At 45.6% G+C, this 18402-nt stretch overlaps 1 protein-coding gene across 3 annotated transcripts in view; it reads right to left on the bottom strand.

Annotated features, from left to right (window-relative positions):
• Window positions 1-4504, bottom strand: part of SRFBP1 (serum response factor binding protein 1) — a 122714-nt gene extending 118210 nt beyond the window's left edge. The window contains exon 1 of one of the 3 annotated variants that reach the window (XM_032790783.2): window positions 4329-4504. In XM_032790783.2, the coding sequence (XP_032646674.1) occupies window positions 4329-4358 (30 nt within the window). In that variant the 5' untranslated portion in view covers window positions 4359-4504. The remainder of the gene's footprint in view (window positions 1-4328) is intronic. The other 2 variants (XM_032790784.2, XM_032790785.2) reach the window with 2 other exon arrangements.
• Between the last annotated feature and the right edge of the window lie 13898 nt (window positions 4505-18402).

The raw sequence follows: 18402 nt of genomic DNA, 5'->3' as shown, positions 1-18402 counted from the left end.
CAGAATCAATCTACAAGGAGGAAAGTATACATGACTTTCAAATCCAAGTTAAAAGTTTACATGATTAGCACTTAGAAAAACAGTATCTTTATACTCAAACTGCAAAAAGTAACCGTAGTCCTTTGGAAAATGCGCAGCCCCACAGTGAATTGCTTTAAAACACTTTAGAGAGTAGAACTGCAATTTTATTTTCAAGTACAAATTAATATTTTAGAATCCCAAATCTCAAGTGGGGTAGCACACAAAGAGCAAAGTCACTAAACAGATACTCATGCTTATTTTTCAATTTTATGTAAACAGACTGCCTGTTCTGTCTGGTTTCTATCATGCTGAATATTTGGAAGTTAAAAGGACAGGTCTGGATCTAGACAAACTTAGCCCAGAACCTACCCAATTTACAAGAAGTTAAAAGAATGCAAAACAATTGTATTTAATTACCTGATTAAAGTCAGAGGCAGAGTAAGCTTAAGCTCTAAGGCTTCTATAACCTTAGCGTAATAGGGATCTCAGTCAGCAACCGTACTCAATCAAATGCATGATCCCTTGCATCTGTGTCACCCACTCTAAGGGCTTGTCTACAGACACCTGACCAGAACAACATTAGCAGATATCTATTCCTGAATAATTTACCATGTTAACACTGTACTCCAAAAAAAGTAATTTTATTCCTGAATAATTACTCTGTGTCCAAAGCAGAGTAATTATTCCAGATTAAAGTCACTTTTACTGCAGACTAGTGACAACAAAGGGGAATTATACCTATTAGCTAAATTATATCTGAATACCTATTGAAGAATACTTTTTATGGGAAATTTCCCCCTTTGTAGACCAGTCCTAACTTCAACTATCAGTTGCAAAATACAGGCCCAAATATTATGTCTCATGCTCCCCCTGCTGTCCTGCACATTCACAAGATGGACAAAATCAGATTGCAGGTATTTTATTCCCTAATTTGAAAGCTCTCAATAATGCAGGACCATTTAAAACTGCTGTCAAAGTATGACAGTTTAAATTAGGAAGAAATGTTTTAAAAGATTCGGTAATTTGTAACAGAACAAAGAAGTAGAGTTTTTAGTTTTACCGCAATTAATCCAAAAAGAATGTCTCCGGAAGATGAATATCGATTGGCTACCTGAATTATAGTAACAACTGAACTTTAGTCAAGAATATCCTTATTTCCTTGTACATATAAACAAGGCTTAAGAATTGTTTTAAGATACTATGCATACTGAGAGAATTGAGAGTAAAACATTAACCCTTCGTTAGCTGTAAGCCTTCATTAATTGTCCACTGCAATATACCTGGGTATTGATTGCAAGCTTGAAGAATCTACCTCTTCCTTTTGTCCTCAGCCCTCCTGTATGAGGACTCAGAGGGAGGTAAGAAAGACTGGGCTTCCTATTTCCATCAGGGACTGAGTATGGTTTCATATTATCAAATACTTACTTGACAGAAGCTAATATGAAAGATGTAGCCCCTAAAAGGTTTTTGGGATAACATGTGAGTTGGAATCTGAAACACTTTCAGGGCACCCAAAAGTATGGGTGACCTTGCGACCCCTCTGCCTTAGCAACAGAGAATTGCTGGAGCTAAACTGGGTGACAGCATCATAAAATCACAGGTTTGCAAGGGACCTCAGGAAGTCATCTAGTCCAACCCCCTGCTCAAAGCAGGACTAATCCCCAACTAAATCCTCAAACATCCCCCTGCAAGGATTGAACTCACAACCCTGGGTTTAGCAGGCCAATGCTCAAACCAGTGAACTAGTCTGTTAGATACCACTGAAGCTTCTCAAGACTCTGTCACTTTGCTTTGCAGGTAACACTACTATCCCAGCTCCTGAGCCCCGAGAAGAGCATTCTGCTGTGGTATCCAGTCCATCATTGGACACTCAGTAATTACCAAGTCCACTGCCATCAAAGAGATAGCATGCACACCAGCTTAGATGAGTCAACAAAGAATTCACACTTTGCTTAATATTAAAGTACTGAGATCTACTTGGGATAAAACAAGTTTATTAATAAAACAGAGATTTGAATGATACTGAGTAAAGATAGTGGAAACAGATACTGTTACAAATGAAACAAAAGTATACCATGGTTCTGAGAGACTAAACACAACTCTAACAGGCTAAAATCTATGTCTATGTTAAGTTTCTCACCTATAGCAACTTCTCAGTTACCAGTCCCTTCCAGGCCACGGTCTAAAACATGGATCCAAAGACACAGTCCTCTTTGCTCTCTCGGGCCAGGTCTACTCTATAAACTTACATCAATATAACTATGTGGCTCAGGGGTGTGAAAAATCCACACTCCTGAGAGACAGTAATTCCTATCTAACCCCCAGTGTAGCCAGCGCTATGTCGACAGGAGGGCTTCTCCTGTTGACCTAACTACTCACCTCTTGTGGAGGTGGATGAACTATGCTGACAGAAGCTCTCCCATGGGTGTAGTAGTGTCCTAACTAAAGTGCAACTGTTCTGTCATGGTGTTTTAAGTGTAGACCTGCTCTCAGTGATGGATCATCAAAGTGTCTTTTTGCTTCACTTTTTATTTCCCCAGAATTTGCTGTATTTGTTTCCAGATGAACGCTTGGGGTTCAGACTCCAGTATCCTTCTATGCTGATTTTACATCCCCCCAGTCAATCTAGCTTTTCCTGATGAGGTACATTCAAATAGGGCTTTCTTTGTGTTGGTTCCACAATGCTTAATTTACTTTAGAGACAAGGAGATAAATACCTTCCCTCCTGTGTGAAAGAAAGCCTGCTTCTCCCTTTGTTTGACTATAGACTTTAAAGTATATCATCAGCAAGTATCATAATTATCCATATAGATACATACATATCACAATTATATTAATGACCAGTGGGCTACTGGCTTTCATTCAATACCTTACAAGACATTTTTATATGTAAATACGAGGATAGCAATGTGTTAGATGTAGTGTGTTTGTCAGACCTCATAGGAGTTACTGTCACATGACAGTGAACCCTTTGCCAGGTGGCACTGAGAGGATCTTAGGGTCACTGAATGACAGCACCCTTTCTCTTCTCAGCAGCCTCAAGGGAGAAAGTCTGTGCTTTCCATTAGGACATTACCCAGAACATGGATGATGGCATCCTAATCTTTTGTTAATCTTAATCAGGCTAGCTCCATCTAAGGGCAGCATTTCAATCTGCCAGAAGCCAAAGGGATACGTATAGTTTTTAAAAACTGGAAGAAACTGTTGAACCTGCTCTTACTTTTAAGGCAAAAGGAACAGCCAACAAAATTACAGACTCCATCAGATTAAACACCACTCTGAGCTGCGCAGAAAGGCTAGTACTCATTGCTGTTGGTTACAGTTACTTGGATCAGGATGGGGCACAGCCCTCTGGAACCCATGGAGCCAGACAACTGCACATCTCCACCTGCCATATCTCAATCCCAGTGGTGTCAACATGAAGGTGTAACATGAAGTTTACAGCATCCTGTGTAGACCCAATCCAGGTGACAGAGGCAGAATATGGACCAAACATTTCTAGAGGCTTATAAATAGGACACTACCAAATTCACAGCCATGAAAAATGTATCACAGGTTGTGAAATCTGGTCCGTCCCCCCCGGAGAAATCTGCCAGGGAGAGGCAGGGCTGGGGGTGTCCCACCAGGGTCCTACCACACACCAGGCTCCAGCTGCTAGTGGAGGCTGCCATAAGGCCAGCCCTGCCCCCCAAAAGAGCTGATGCCCCCCATACAATGCAGACCTCATGTCTGCACAACCCAGCTGCCCTGTTCTGAAGGCAGCACCTGTCACCAACAGCACAGAAATAAGGGTGAAAATACCAACCCCTCCCCCACCCTCTTTTGGGTCTGCACCCCCATGGTTACAACACTGTGAAATATCAGGTGTAAATATCTAAAACCCTGAAATTGACTATGTTTAAAAGCCTATGATCTTGAAATTGACCAAAATGGACCACGAATTTGATCAAGCCACTACTTATGAACACCCTGGGCACCATGGGCCACACTGCAAAGCTACTGGGGCCTCCTCTGATTGGTATTGGCCAGACTTTGAGGGGCCACAACATGCCTAATCCCAGCGCCCCTCTGAAACGCGAGACTAGCTAAACACCCAAGACACAATTCGCGCCCGGCTAGGACCCCGCATCACTCTCCCTCCATCCATGCGCAGCCTGGGACCCGCCCCCTAGCGCTCTTCCTACGCCCCTCAACTGGGGGCGCACCCCCCTGCCAGAGGCCCCCGGTTCTGAGCCCCAGGAGGGAGCAGCCAGGAAACCGCCGGCGCAGGCCACGTGCGGGGGGAGGGGAGCCGCGTGCAGACTCACCTCATTGTTGAGGTTCAGCACCTGCGCCATGGCGGCGGGGGCCGCCGCTCCGGGCCCCACTGCACCGCGACAGCCCACGCGAAGCAGCAGCCCCCGGGCGTGGGGAAGCGCGGGCCCCCCACCTCACACTCTTTGCAAAGACAAACACGAAGGGAAACCGCGCGCATGCGCACTGCTCTCGGTGTTGCGGAGACGCTCTAGGTAGCGTCCCGATGATGAGGGCCAGTCTAGGCACCGGCGGCCTCTCGCTGGCCTGAGCGAACTTGACTGAACCACGGATGTTCTGGGGCAGAGGTGGTGGAAGTTGCTGGGTGATGTGCGGAGCGGTGGCGAGGCAGGGAAGAGACTTTTCCTTTGTTTTTCAGGGATTTGAGCTTATGGCTCTGTCAGGACTTTTTATACATTGAATAATGGAGCTTTGTGATTGAGCTCACGCGTGGGAGGGGAGGGCTCTGTGTCCACATCCTGCACAGACACCCTCTCACGTGTGTGTGCAGGATCTGGACATAGCCCCCCCGCCTCATGCCGTCCTGCCCCTGGATCCACGCTCATGCTGACACAGGTTCTAGTCCGTGCTAGGTCTTTCCCACGGAGTGAATTGCATCCACAACTTGATGGTAGTTGCTGTCATTGTAAGGCGAACATAGCACTAATAAAAAAGTAGTAAGAGCATGACATGCAGAGTGGCAAATTTCTTGGCAATTGTTCATTCTAACCCTGTAAAACAAATATACCTTCCTCTAGATTCACTGGATCTGGCCCTTGCTGCATTTTATATAATGAACAAATTACATGTCTAACAAGTTTTTAAAAATGACAGAATTATAAAGAATTCATGGGGGAGCCATCCAGTCACTCCATGTGTCTGAGTTTCATTATGCTCCACAGGGTTTTAATTTTTTTTTTACCAGCTATAGAATTGAAAATTTAAGCTTTTACCTAATCTATAGTATTTTCAGATCTTACATCCCTCAAAATCTGAAAGAAATTTGGGACCATGGGGAAAGGAATTTGAATAAAGGAAGAGTTACTTTTTGTTTTAATTCAAATGTAGGGAGACTTGGCTCATTGCAAAGTAGCTGTGAGCAGTTTGAAATTCAGCTAATCCAATGCACAAGAAACCTAAACAACGTGAATAACAGAGCAATATATTTATTCCCCATTCTCTTATAAATTAAAAAAAAGCTGAATACATTATTTTAAAATTGTGCAGACATCAAACATGGGAAAGTTTCAGCCTAAAAGGAGAAAGTTATGAGCAAGTGAAATTAAGTAGTTTCAATGTATAATATTTTAGTGACAGTACTCACATGCTTAAAGTTAAGCACATGCATAAGTCTTTTTAGAATTAGAGCCTAAAAAAGAAATGAAAAAACACAGATGCAATATGGAAGATAAATGCTGGTAGTGAGACAGTCTTCTCAATAAATGCAGTCACTAATAGAAATCTATGCTCCAGACAGCAGTCTTATTAAGTCTTTCCCACGACTGGATTACATCCACATTTTGATGGTAGTTGCTGCCATTGTAAGGCTAACATATAGCAATAATAAAAAAGTAATAAGAGCATAACATGCAGAGTGATAAGTTTCTTGGCAATCGTTTAATTTAATCCCTGTAAAAAAATAACTTCCTCTAGACCCAAGCTAATTAAAGTACCACTTTTATTGGAAAGCAAAATATGGGATATACAGTAATTAAGCTATGTAAAGCCTCAACCATGTAAAAATTTACATACATGTTTAATATTATACACTGTGAATAGTTTCAATGAAGTCAAGTTAAGCACGTGTATAAGTATTTTCAGGATTGAGGCTTAAACTGTTTATCAAGGTTTCATCAAAAGATACTTTTCCCTTTGCTTCAGATTTATTATGCTAGAGTGAATTGCCACATGATTTTTAAATGCAATCATCTTAAACCACTTTATATATTTCCTATGTTATTCCAGTTACAGGTTTCACAGCCACAGCTGAAAATCAAACTTATTGTTTTAGATTTCTACACTGTAATCTGTTCCACTGTTCAGATTATGTAAAATCAGATATGAATACACTTGAAGAAATCATTCCAAATATAATCACAGCAGAAATTATTGTTTATACATATATTAAAAGTTCTAGGCAATTATTTTGATTACACAGCATTAATTAACTGGCCCCTGGATGGCACTGTTGCTCTAAGAATTCTTTGACTTCAAAGCCTGCATAATAAGGAATGAAATCTAAACTGAGTTCAGATACCTCTATAATACATACACTTCAGGATCTAACATTTAGATCTACTTATGTTTTGATGTTTGGCTGCTAACTGGTGGCCAGACATACCTTCTCAGTGAACTGCAGATGTACCACCTTAGGCTGTGATTTTTATCATGTTTTACAAACTCAGCAGAGGCAGGGCAAACCAGTACTTGGATGGAAAACTTCCAACTTGAATTCAAGATACTGCAAGACGTAGTATTAGTGGTTCAGTAGCTCTCTCTTCTATCTGTATCAATACCAACTGCAGTAGAGGAGAGCCAGACGTTGTTGTGAGGATGGGAAAATTAGACAAATATTGATATGATTTAATATTGTATTACAATATAGATGGACCCAGGGAATTTGATCTCTATAATTATATGGACAGCACCAAAACAAGAAGCCCAGCCTATTTCAATGCAATGCCAAATTCACAAATCCAAACACAAAAATCAGAAGTGAAAAAGATAAGGAGTCTCATTTACACGAGGGTCTCTTTACACTGCTGTAGCATTTTAAAGAAATCTTAAAACAGGTGAAAATTACATTTGCAGCCATTTTAAGGTCCCTGTACACAGTGTGTAAGTGAGAATCAAGTCCCTAATTTCTATAGCAACATCAGGTTGGCAGCTGTCATGATTACAGGACTAATTGCAACTCTGACTCCTTTCTGTTCTCTGTGGGCTGGTCTACACTACGGGGTAAAATCGATTTTAGATACGCAATTTCAGCTACGTGAATAACATAGCTGAAGTCGAATATCTAAAATCGATTTACTTACCCGTCCTCACCACGTGGGATCGATGTCCGCGGCTCGCCATGTCGATTCCGGAACTCCGTTGGGGTTGGTGGAGTTCCGGAATCAATATAAGCGCGCTCAGGGATCGATATATCCCGTCTAGATTAGACGCGATATATCAATCCCCGAGCAATCGATTTAAACGCACCGATACGGTGCGTAGTCTAGACGTGGCCTGTGTGTACCCATTTCAAGTCATATTGTAACATTTCAGCCCAAAACAAGTAAGGGTAAGAAGCTTCTGTATTCCCTTTGCTGAACATATTCACTTTTTTCCTCTCAAAAGTCTACATATTGTCATCTTGATCAGCAGAGTTCCCCAGTTTTCACTTTGCAAGCCGACTTTTGATCTGAGGGGTCAGGATTATGAAGAACTTTAAGACTAAAAACTAAAATGTTAAAATACAGAACATTTTCAAATGCTTCTGGTTACCTATTCAAAGGACAGAAATATGTTGATCTGCCTTAGCAAATCTTGAAGCTGCTTGGTAGGAAGCATATTCTATTAATAGATCCAACTGAGAGCCCTATAAAAAGGGAGTTTCAGTATTTCAGATTAGAGGTAATAAAAGCAAAAGCACAGATTAAGGTCTCTATATCTCCCTTGAAAGAAAAGTGAGGGCATTTTAGTAACATTTCTAAGACAGTAACAAAGAGGCTAAGAAAATGATCTTCACAGCAACACACTGAATAATTAGGAGTGGGAGAACATTACATCCTTCCTGGCAAGACAGTGTTGTAGTGTTGGGCAGCAATAGACAGATTTGGGGTAAAGAGAGAGAGAGATTTCAGAGTCATTGGCATAGAGATGGTAGCTGAATTTGTGCTTGCAGGTGAGATTACCCAGAGATAAGGTGTAGTGGAAGAAGAGAAGGATATCAAGGTCATAGCTCTGTGGGACCCAGACAGAAAGCTGGAGAGGGATGAGGAGAATCCTCTGAAAATCATGATGGCATGATTAGAGAAGTAGAAGGAAAACTTTGGGGGACAGTCATTAAAGCCAAGGGTAACCAAGATATCATCAAGAAGACCCTGTGTAACGGCCTTGGCCGCGGCTCAGCTCCGGGTCGCGGGGGCTGAGCGAATGGAGTCTGTAGTCCAAGCCCTTAGGTAGGGCGGGACAGTGAACAAACAGGTTAGGGGCTCCGGCCCTTTGGGGCAGGGCAGAGCGACAAACAGTCTAGGGGCTCCGGCCCTTTGGGGCAGGGCAGAGCAACAAACAGTCTAGGGGCTCCGGCCCTTTGGGGCAGGGCAGAGCGACAAACAGTCTAGGGGCTCCGGCCCTTTGGGGCAGGGCAGAGCAAGGGACAATTGGAGGCGATCAAGTTCAGTAAAGGAAGGGGGGAGTCTGCCACCCTTAAGGGGTGGCAGGGGGAACGCAGGCCCTCCCATTCCACTGCGTTCCAGCCCAGGGCCCTAGCAGTGGCTGTCGCCGCTAAGGCGGTCAGTGGGGATCCGGCCCGAAACACACTGACCGGTGAGCAGCAGGGTTCCCACCGAAACACACTGACCGGGTGGTCAGTGGGGATCCTGGCCGATGCACACGGCCATCGGCTCGGGGCCTTCTGCTGCCTGACTGTAGTCAGCCGCCCCCGGGCTGCTTCCAACCTCCCCCTCCCGGAGTACCTGCCCTTCGCCGGCGTCGTCCAGGGGTTCCCAGATCATAGGTTCCTCAGCCGGCTCGGCAGCGGGGGGCCCAGTCCAGTCCTCAGTGTATTGGGATTCGGGCGGTCTGGTCCAGTCCTCGGGGTACCGGGGTCCAGGCGGTCCGGTCCAGTCCTCAGCGTCCCGGGATTCGGGCGGTCCGGTCCAGTCCTCGGGGTACCGGGGTCTAGGCAGTCCGGTCCAGTCCTCAGCGTCCCGGGATTCGGGCGGTCTGGTCCAGTCCTCCACAGGGCGAACGTCCGAAGGCTCCGCCCGCTGCTCTGGGTACTGGCCCCAGGGGAGGTCAGGCCAGGACCCCTCCGGATACCAGGGGTGGGGTAAGCCGGACCCAGAGGGAGCTCGGGCACCCACGTCTGCCTTCTCCAGCGGCCTCCTCCTAACTGAGGGCTGGGACCGGGCTTTTACACTTCCTGTCCCGCCCCCTGACTTCCTGGGGGCGGGAGCAGGCAGAGGGGGCATTGAACTTCCGGTCCCGCCCCTTGGCTTCCTGGGGGCGGGGATAGGCGGCCGGGCCTCTGCCCGGGACCGCAGGGTTTCTGGCCTATTACCTGTCTCAGGAGCGTGGGGGAGGGGAGCCCCCTCGCTACACACACACCCCCTCAAAGCTGACCCCGGGCCCTCGAGGGCAGGCCCCTCCATCTCCGCAAGGCGGGACATGAAGTCAGCGTTAAGATGCTCCTTACCGGCCCGGTGGCGGACGTTGAAGGCATATTGCTGTAACGCCAAATACCACCGCGTGAGCCGCATATTGTTGTTTCTCATCTGGGCCAACCAGCGGAGCGTGGAGTGGTCGGTAACCAAGACGAAGGTTCCGCCCAGGAGGTAATAGCGGAGGGCATCACAGGCCCACTTCACGGACAGGGCTTCCTTCTCAACCACGACATAGTGTCGTTCCCGTGGAAACAGCTTCCGACTCAGGTAGACAACGGGGTGCTCTTCGCCCCCCACCTCCTGAGACAGGACCGCGCCTCGTCCTACCTCGGAGGCGTCGGTCTGCAGGATGAACCCGCGGTGGAAGTCCGGACTGTATAGGACGGGTTCTTGGCAAAGGCGATCTTTGAGGGTCCGGAAGGCATGATCACACGCAGGGGTCCATTCTATCCGACGTGGGCTGTCCTTGGTGAGGAGGTCCGTTAGGGGGGCTGCGATGGAGGCAAAGCTCGGGATGAACCTCCGATAGTAACCTGCCAACCCAAGGAAGCGGCGTACCTGTCGTTTCGTGGTGGGGGCCAGGCAGGCAGCCAGGGCCTGGACCTTCCCCACGAGCGGCCGCACCTGTCCGCCGCCGATCGTGTAGCCGAGGTAAGTGGTTTCATGCCAGCCGATCCGGCACTTCTTCGGGTTGGCAGTCAGTCCGGCATCCCGTAGGGTCCGCAGGACCGCGGCTACCCGTTCCAGGTGGTCGTCCCAGAACTTGCTGTAGATGATCACATCGTCCAGGTAGGCGGCGGCGTATTCCTGGTGCGGACGAAGGAGACGGTCCATCAGTCTCTGGAACGTTGCCGGGGCCCCATGGAGGCCGAAGGGCATCCGAGTGAAGTGATAGAGGCCGGAGGGTGCAGCAAACGCGGTTTTCTCCCGGGAGGCAGGGTCGAGCGGGATTTGCCAATAGCCCTTGGTGAGATCGAGGGTGGTGAGGAAGTGGGCCTCACCCAGGCGGTCCAGCAACTCGTCCACCCGTGGCATCGGGTACGCGTCAAACTTTGACACAGAGTTAACACGCCGAAAGTCGATGCAAAAGCGCTGGGTACCGTCAGGCTTGGGGACCAAGACCACGGGCCTATGCCACTCGCTCTGTGACTGCTCGATGACGCCAAGTTCTAACATCGCCTGTACCTCTTCTTCTATGACCTGTCGCATCCGGGGGGGTAGGGGCCTGGTTGGCTCCCGGATCACCACTCCCGGTTCTGTCTGGACGGTATGGTGTTCGAGGGTCGTGCAGCCTGGCTGGGTGGTGAAGGTCTTGCGAAACGCCTGCAGGAGGCAGGCTGTCTGCTTCCTCTGCTCCTCGCTTAGGGTTTCCCCAAGCTGTGGTGCTGTGGGAACGTCGGGCGGCCCGGCCTGGGGTCCCAGTTCAGGTTCGGGCGGGGAGGGGTCATTCAAGAGCCCCTCTCGCTCCTGCCACGGTTTTAGGAGATTAACATGGTACCTCTGGATCCTTTTCCGACGGTCGGGCTGGTTGACCTCGTAGGTGACCGGGCCGACTTTCCGAAGCACCTCGTAGGGTCCTTGCCAGCGAGCTAGCAGCTTGGACTCTGTCGAGGGCAAAAGCAACAACACTCGGTCGGCTCGGGGCCTGTCTGCGGCCTGACTGTAGTCAGCCGCCCCCGGGCTGCTTCCAACCTCCCCTCCCTGGGTACCTGCCCTTCACTGGGGTCGTCCAAGGATTCCCAGACCATCGGTTCCTCACGCTCGGCAGCAGGGGGTCCAGTCCAGTCCTCGGGGTACCAGGTCCAGGCGGTCCGGTCCAGTCCTCAGCATCCTGGGTTCGGGCGGGCCGTCCAGTCCTCGGGTACCGGGGTCCAGGCGGTCCGGTCCAGTCCTCCGGCAGGGCGAGCGTCCGAAGGCGCGCCGCCGCTCTGGGCTGGCCCCAGGGAGGTCAGCCAGGCCCTCCGGATACCGAGCGAGGGGTAAGCGGCCCAGCGGAGCTCAGGCACCCACGTCTGCCTTCGCGCGCCTCCTCCAACTGAGGGCTGGGACCGGGTTTTATACTTCCTGTCCCGCCCCTGACTTCCTGGGGCGGGAAACGGCCGAGGGGCCCGGCTCGGGCCTGTCGCGCTGACTGTAGTCAGCCGCCCCGGGCGCTTCCAACTCCCCTCCCTGGGTACCTGCCTTCACTGGGGTCGTCCAAGGATCCCAGACCACGGTTCCTCACAGCTCGGCAGCAGGGGTCCAGTCCAGTCCTCGGGGTACCAGGTCAGGCGGTCCGGTCCAGTCCTCAAGCATCCTGGGGTTCGGGCGGGCCGTCCAGTCCTCGGGTACCGGGGTCCAGGCGGTCCGGCCAGTCCTCCGGCAGGGCGAGCGTCCGAAGGCGCGGCCCGCCGCTCTGGGCTGGCCCCAGGGAGGTCAGCCAGGGCCCTCCGGATCGAGCGGGGGTAAGCAGGCCAGCGGAGCTCAGGCACCCACGTCTGCCTTCGCGCGCCTCCTCCAACTGAGGGCTGGGACCGGGTTTTATACTTCCTGTCCCGCCCCTGACTTCCTGGGCGGGAAACGGCCGAGGGGCCCCTTGCACTTCCGGTCCCGCCCCTTGACTTCCTAGGGGCGGGGATAGGCGGCCGGGCCTCTGTCCGGGGCTGCAGGGTCCCTAGCCTATGCCCTGTCTCAGGAGCGTGGGGGAGGGGACCCCCCTCGCTACACCCTGGTTAATGGTGTCAAAGGTGGCTGACAGCTTGAGGAGAATGAGGATGAAATAGTGGTTCTGAGCTTTGGTCAGGAAGAGGTCATTAGCACTTTAGTGTGAGATGTTTCAGTGAAATGCCAGAAGAAGAAACCAGACTGAAGGGAGAAATGGGGTTGGTAGTTCATAGGCAAGTGGGGTTGAGGGTGGGTTTTTTTAAGTGGGAGAATCTAAAGCAGGGTTTTGTTGTGAGGGGAAAGAGCTGGAGGAGAATGAGGCTAAGGAGTAGGATAAGGGGAGAGTAAAAATGAAGGCAAGGGAGAGCAGGGAATGGGAGGGAGTCATTGGGGCAAATGGAATGATTAGAGGAGCCAGATGGACAAGAAACTTCTGCATCTATGACAGGGCGTAACTTAAAAGTTAAAAAATAAAGCCCATCACTCATGTAAAAATATAAAACAAAGTATAACAATTTTAGTTTGATTGTACTCCAAAGGCAGCGAAGAATCCTGTGGCACCTTATAGACTAACAGACGTTTTGGAGCATGATTTTCGTGGGTGAATACCTACTTCGTCAGATCTTCGTCATGCATCTTCGTCATGCATCTGATGAAGTGTGTATTCACCCACGAAAGCTCATGCTCCAAAACGTCTGTTAGTCTATAAGGTGCCACAGGATTCTTTGCTGCTTTTACAGATGCAGACTAACACGGCTACCCCTCTGATACTGTACTCCAAAAGTGATTTTTGTTTTATAACTTGAATTTTGCAGTGTAAATTTCTTGTGTAGGCCAGGTCTAAGTCTCTAGCTGTTATAGCTGTGAAGAAAACCTCAGACATGTGAACCGTGTGTAAGTGAAGTTGCAATATCTGAGTCTGAAACAATAGCCCTTGGAGGTGTAAATTACCCCATACATCTCTGTCAGGGGTTAACTGATTGGAAACCAGTGATGATAATCTAAATGTCAATACTTAATTATTTCATTGTGCAAATCTGCAATTCCCCCTCTTTTCTTGCATGATTGTTCATAAAATCTACTGTGAATGTCACCTCATGCTGGCACCATGGGTAGATGCGGTTTGGGAGATCCTATCAATTATTGTTTGTATTATCATAGTGCTTATGAGCCCTACTCATACACCAAGACTCCATTGTTCTAGGTTCTATAGAAACACAGAACAAAAAGACGGTCCCTTCCCCAAATTGCTTACAAGCTAACTTTTTTTGCTGATCAAATCAAGCCCAAGGAGCTGATCAGATCCGTACTGAAGGGGAGCAAAGTACAATGAGCTCAGCAGAGCCCATGAACATACACACAGAGCAGGAGTCTAACTCATGCTGCCCAATGAAGCATGGAGAGCCTGTTCAATTTTGCACATCTGCACCATGTAGTGTAAGTGGTGCCTCACTTTGATGATTCATTTGGACAGACCTTATTTATGACTGGAGTTTAGAAGAGTACCACCGTCTGTTTTCTTGCAATTTAACTTCTGTGCTTCACATATTCTGAGTGATCTTTTTTTTAAAAGAAGTCCTGTCCTTTTATTGCAAAGGTAGCCTATAATGTAAACTGATGACTAGGGTTTGTAAATTGATCATTATTCTTCCTACAAACCACTGGTTATTCACACTAGCTTTCACAAATAATCACAGTCCCTCTGCTGCTCCTTTTTTGAAAAAGCCAGTGGCCATAGCATACTGAGCATACTCTGGGCATACTGTACTGACCCTATTTTTTGTAAGATCCTACAAACGCTTCTGTGAGAAAATAAGAACTATCCATGTGAATAAAGACTTCAGGGTTAGGCTCACATTTTGTAAGTCCCCATGATATGCATTTTATTTATGGTCTTCATATGTATTCATCTGACTATCAGTTATGGCCCTGGATGGGAAAATACATATTTGGGAAACTTAAAAATACATTTTATCTAGCAGATGGACTGCAACAACTCTAGAGCAGTTAGGCATATTTGTAAATCCATATAACATTAAAATGGAGAAATGTATCCACTAGTATGTAGTCGCCTATTTTTATCAGCTATTTAATTAAAAAACGAAAGAGCTAATTCCACATTTTGGACAACCTCACAGCAAGATATGAGCTGTATCACAAAATCACTTGTGAATGATAGAAGTCTGTCAAACTATAATTGGTATTTGTTTACTTTTGTAGACAAGTGGCTGACTTTAGTTTTGAAATTTGGAAGAAAACAATTTATCTAGAGACATTTCTAACTAACATTCATCCTCAAGCACAGTTTTGTAATCTAGTTATAAACCTTTGAGAATAAGGATCTATAACAGAAACTCTGACTGGCAAATCCATAATTTCAGTGACTCCAGTAGGCCTTGCCATGATGTCTTCAATGGTTCAAGATTTCATTCTCAATCCAGATGGTATAGATGGAGTTGAAATAAAACATGCATATTTACAATTATTTTATATGGACACTTCTTGGACTCCAAACAGCAAAGAGGATGTGTATTCATGTCAGTGAATGGGTTTTAAAATGTACATATTATGTGGTATATACTGTAAATCTATGTACCCATAATCTTTTGGAAAAGATTAAATATACAGCTTCCAAACAATGAAGGGGTAGGGGGAAAGTGTTTCATATAAGTGCCAAGTCAGTTGTTAAATGTGTGCTATGAAACCAGTTAAAACTGGACATAATTTCCTGAGTTCTAAAGGTTCAGAATATATTTTATCTCTAACTTTTTAGGACATCTGAACTTCAAATAATTTTCTTTTCTATATCACAGCAGTGTTTTCCTTTCAAAGAAACATCAATGACTGCACAAGTATCAGAGGGGTAGCCGTGTTAGTCTGGATCTGTAAAAAGCAACAAAGAGTCCTGTGGCACCTTACAGACTAACAGATGTATTGGAGCATAAGCTTTCGTGGGTGAATACCCACTTCGTCAGAGCCACAGGACTCTTTGAATGACTGCACAGAGGCTGGTATGGTTAGTTTGAAAAGCAGAAGAGTTTATGACAGAAAAATACTAATAAAGGAATCTTGACTATAATATTTATGTCATGAATAAGCACTATTTTTAAGTCAGTCTCAGCCACGTTTATGCCACTGTCTTTTATCCACCATCACCACTATCTTGCAGAATAGTAACACATTATTAATTAGAACTTCTCTCTTTCTACAGTGAAATTCTGGAAGTGATTAATTTATTTTGATACTCCAATTTACTGGTTATTAGAGCTGGTCACAAACTGTTTTTTCAATAAAAATAGCTTCTCAAAAAACCCTGAAAATTTAACAGAAATTTTGTGTTTTCAAAACTTCATTTTTTTGAGAGGAATAAAATCAAGCAATTCTGTTTTTAAAACCAAAAATTGATCATATTTACTACAAACTGAATTTTGCAATGTTTGGAAAAATAATTTTTGGTTTTCAGTTCTGGTGTTTCAATGAAACTGATTTTTATTTTTTGTAGGAAATATGAAAAAAAATTGTAAATATCTGGCAAGGAACAACTGGCATTTTTTTTGATCAGCTCAACTGATTCCTAAAATACTAAGAGTAATAAAAACTCTTCTTTGTTTTCTCGAAACTGTTTTGAAATTTTTTTAACAAACTCACACTTTTCTAAAAAAAACCACAACAGATTTATTTAATTCATTTCAATAATGCAGATATTCAGTGTTTCCAGTGGATGCCACCCATCTCCTTACATCAATAGCACATTACCCCATTGACTGATATGTCTTGACATGAAAAGTCACATTGTGATGAGTAAACTTAAAATGTTCATGTCATATGGTATAATTCCCAAATCTGAATCTTAGCATCCAAAATTTGGGTACCTGCATGAATTTCTCTAAGCTTAATTACCAGCTTAGATCTGATATGCTGCCACCAATCAAAACTTTGAGTGTTTGATAAACTCTGGTCTTCCCAAAACCTTCCCTGGGGACCCCCAAGACCCAGATCCCCTGGATCTTAACACAGGGAGAGTAAACTCTTTCCCTCACTAGTGCCACTCCTAGGCTTCCCCTCCCTGGGTTCCCCTAGAAGATCCTGTGCTTCAATCTCCAGTGAAACACAAGCCGGCAGGTTTTTTCCTCCTCTTTCCCTCTTCCTGAGGCAGTACATGATCACGCTCCGTAAATCTAACACAAGAGATCCCCTCCCTTCATTCCTCAGCCTTAACCAGAGAAAAAAATCAATCAGGTTTAAAAAGAAATCTTTTAATAAAAGAAAGGAAAAAAGTAAAGAATTATCTCTGTAATTTCAAGATGTAAATATTACAGACCAGAAAGAACTTTTCCCCCAGTACCATAATACAAATAAAAATATTCCCAGCAACTCACATATAAAAGTTAACCAGCCAGATCCACATTGCAATAGAGTAAAACAAACAAAAAGCCTAAACCGCCTGTTTTACTTACTATTGAACAGAAACTTAGAGAGCCTGTAGTAATGTCTGGTCTCTGTCAGACCCCCCGAGAGAAGAACACGCAATGGACAAAGAACACACACAAAACTTCCCTCCACCCAGGTTTAAAAGTATCTTGTCTCCTGATTGGTCTTCTCATCAGCTGTTCCAGTTCCCTGCTTGTAACCCTTTACAGGTAGAAGAGACATTAACCCTTAACAATCCAGTCTTTCTGATCCATTATGCTATTTGGGACAAAAATGTTCTATATGTTGACACAACTGTACTCTCCCCCCTCAGAATTCTTCTGAAGCACCCTTATGTAATTCTCTTGAAAAATTCTAACCAAGTCTTACATTTACTTTAGCCTAGAATACTTTGTGGGCATCTTATCCCATCAAATAAACTTCCTCATTTTCCTAGTCTGAATGGAGTATAGGAAGTAGTAGCGCATAGGGCTATGCTACTCTTAACAGATCAATGTGTCCAGTGCAAGTCCCATCATCCATTTCTTCAGTGTGTTGAATATCCTTATTGAAGGGCCAAAAGGCATGTGCTGTGTATGTAAAACCCTGACACAGTTCAAGCATGCCAGTACGAGATATGACATCCTCCCTTCTAATTGGTGCACCGCTCCCTCCCAGATTCCCGTGTCTGACTTTAGAAACACAATAGGCAACCTGAAAAACAATTTCTATTGCCGTATACTTTTCAATGTCTTTTTGCTTTAACCCCCAGGAATGTACCTGTTGGACAATCAGAAGAGTTACCTCATTCCTCTGGGCCCAAAATCAGAATTCAACATATGTATTTTATAATTATACACTTTATACATTGTTTACAGGAAAACACCTGTGTACTAACAGTATGTTACACATTAACCTGAAACCATGAGTGGAGACATTATGTAATCTTTAGACTATTGTCTTACTGTTCTTATCTTGTCTTGCTGCTAGATCTATCCAGGGGCTCAGGACCTTCCACCCCGTCACTTCCCTCCGCCCATGAATATTCCCTATAATCTATTGTAATCAATGACTTGGCAGTGCCTCTGAGCCCAATAAGCAAAGTGACACTCTGCCAGCACTGTGTGTAATAAACCCATGTGCTTGATTCTACATGGTGTCCATTTTGTTCCTTCACTTATGCTATGTTTTCTGGGAGGGAATATTTGAAGTAGAGCCTATTGTTTAGGAGATATGACTCCCAGACTGTTAAAGGTGAAATAAATTAACTGAAATGGGCCATCTGGCCTACCAAGGGTCATTCCCCTTCTGATCTTTCAAATTTCTTATCTTGTAATCCCCTATCTCTTTTTGGGGAAAAGAGTTGAGTCTTCTGCTGAGAGCAGGTGACAGACCATATTAGACCTATAACATCCACAGACTAAACTTCTGTATGAAAGATGTAACTATTTGCTCCATTTTATCCAAATTAAGTGTGACCCTTAGCTGAATGAGGTGGGTAAAACTTCATCTGGCACTGGCTTCTAGAATTTTTTGGACCTGATTTTCTTTAAACCCTTAATTGATATTTCTCTGGTCTTGGCTCACATGGATCTAACTTTCATTTATGTAATGAGTCCCTCGTTGATGCCGTCAACTAGGAAACTGAATGAATAATTAAATA

The sequence above is a fragment of the Chelonoidis abingdonii genome, chromosome 6 (genome assembly GCF_003597395.2).
Source record: "Chelonoidis abingdonii isolate Lonesome George chromosome 6, CheloAbing_2.0, whole genome shotgun sequence".
Lineage (NCBI taxonomy): Eukaryota > Metazoa > Chordata > Testudines > Testudinidae > Chelonoidis > Chelonoidis abingdonii.
This window is presented reverse-complemented; position numbering and strand designations above follow the sequence as displayed.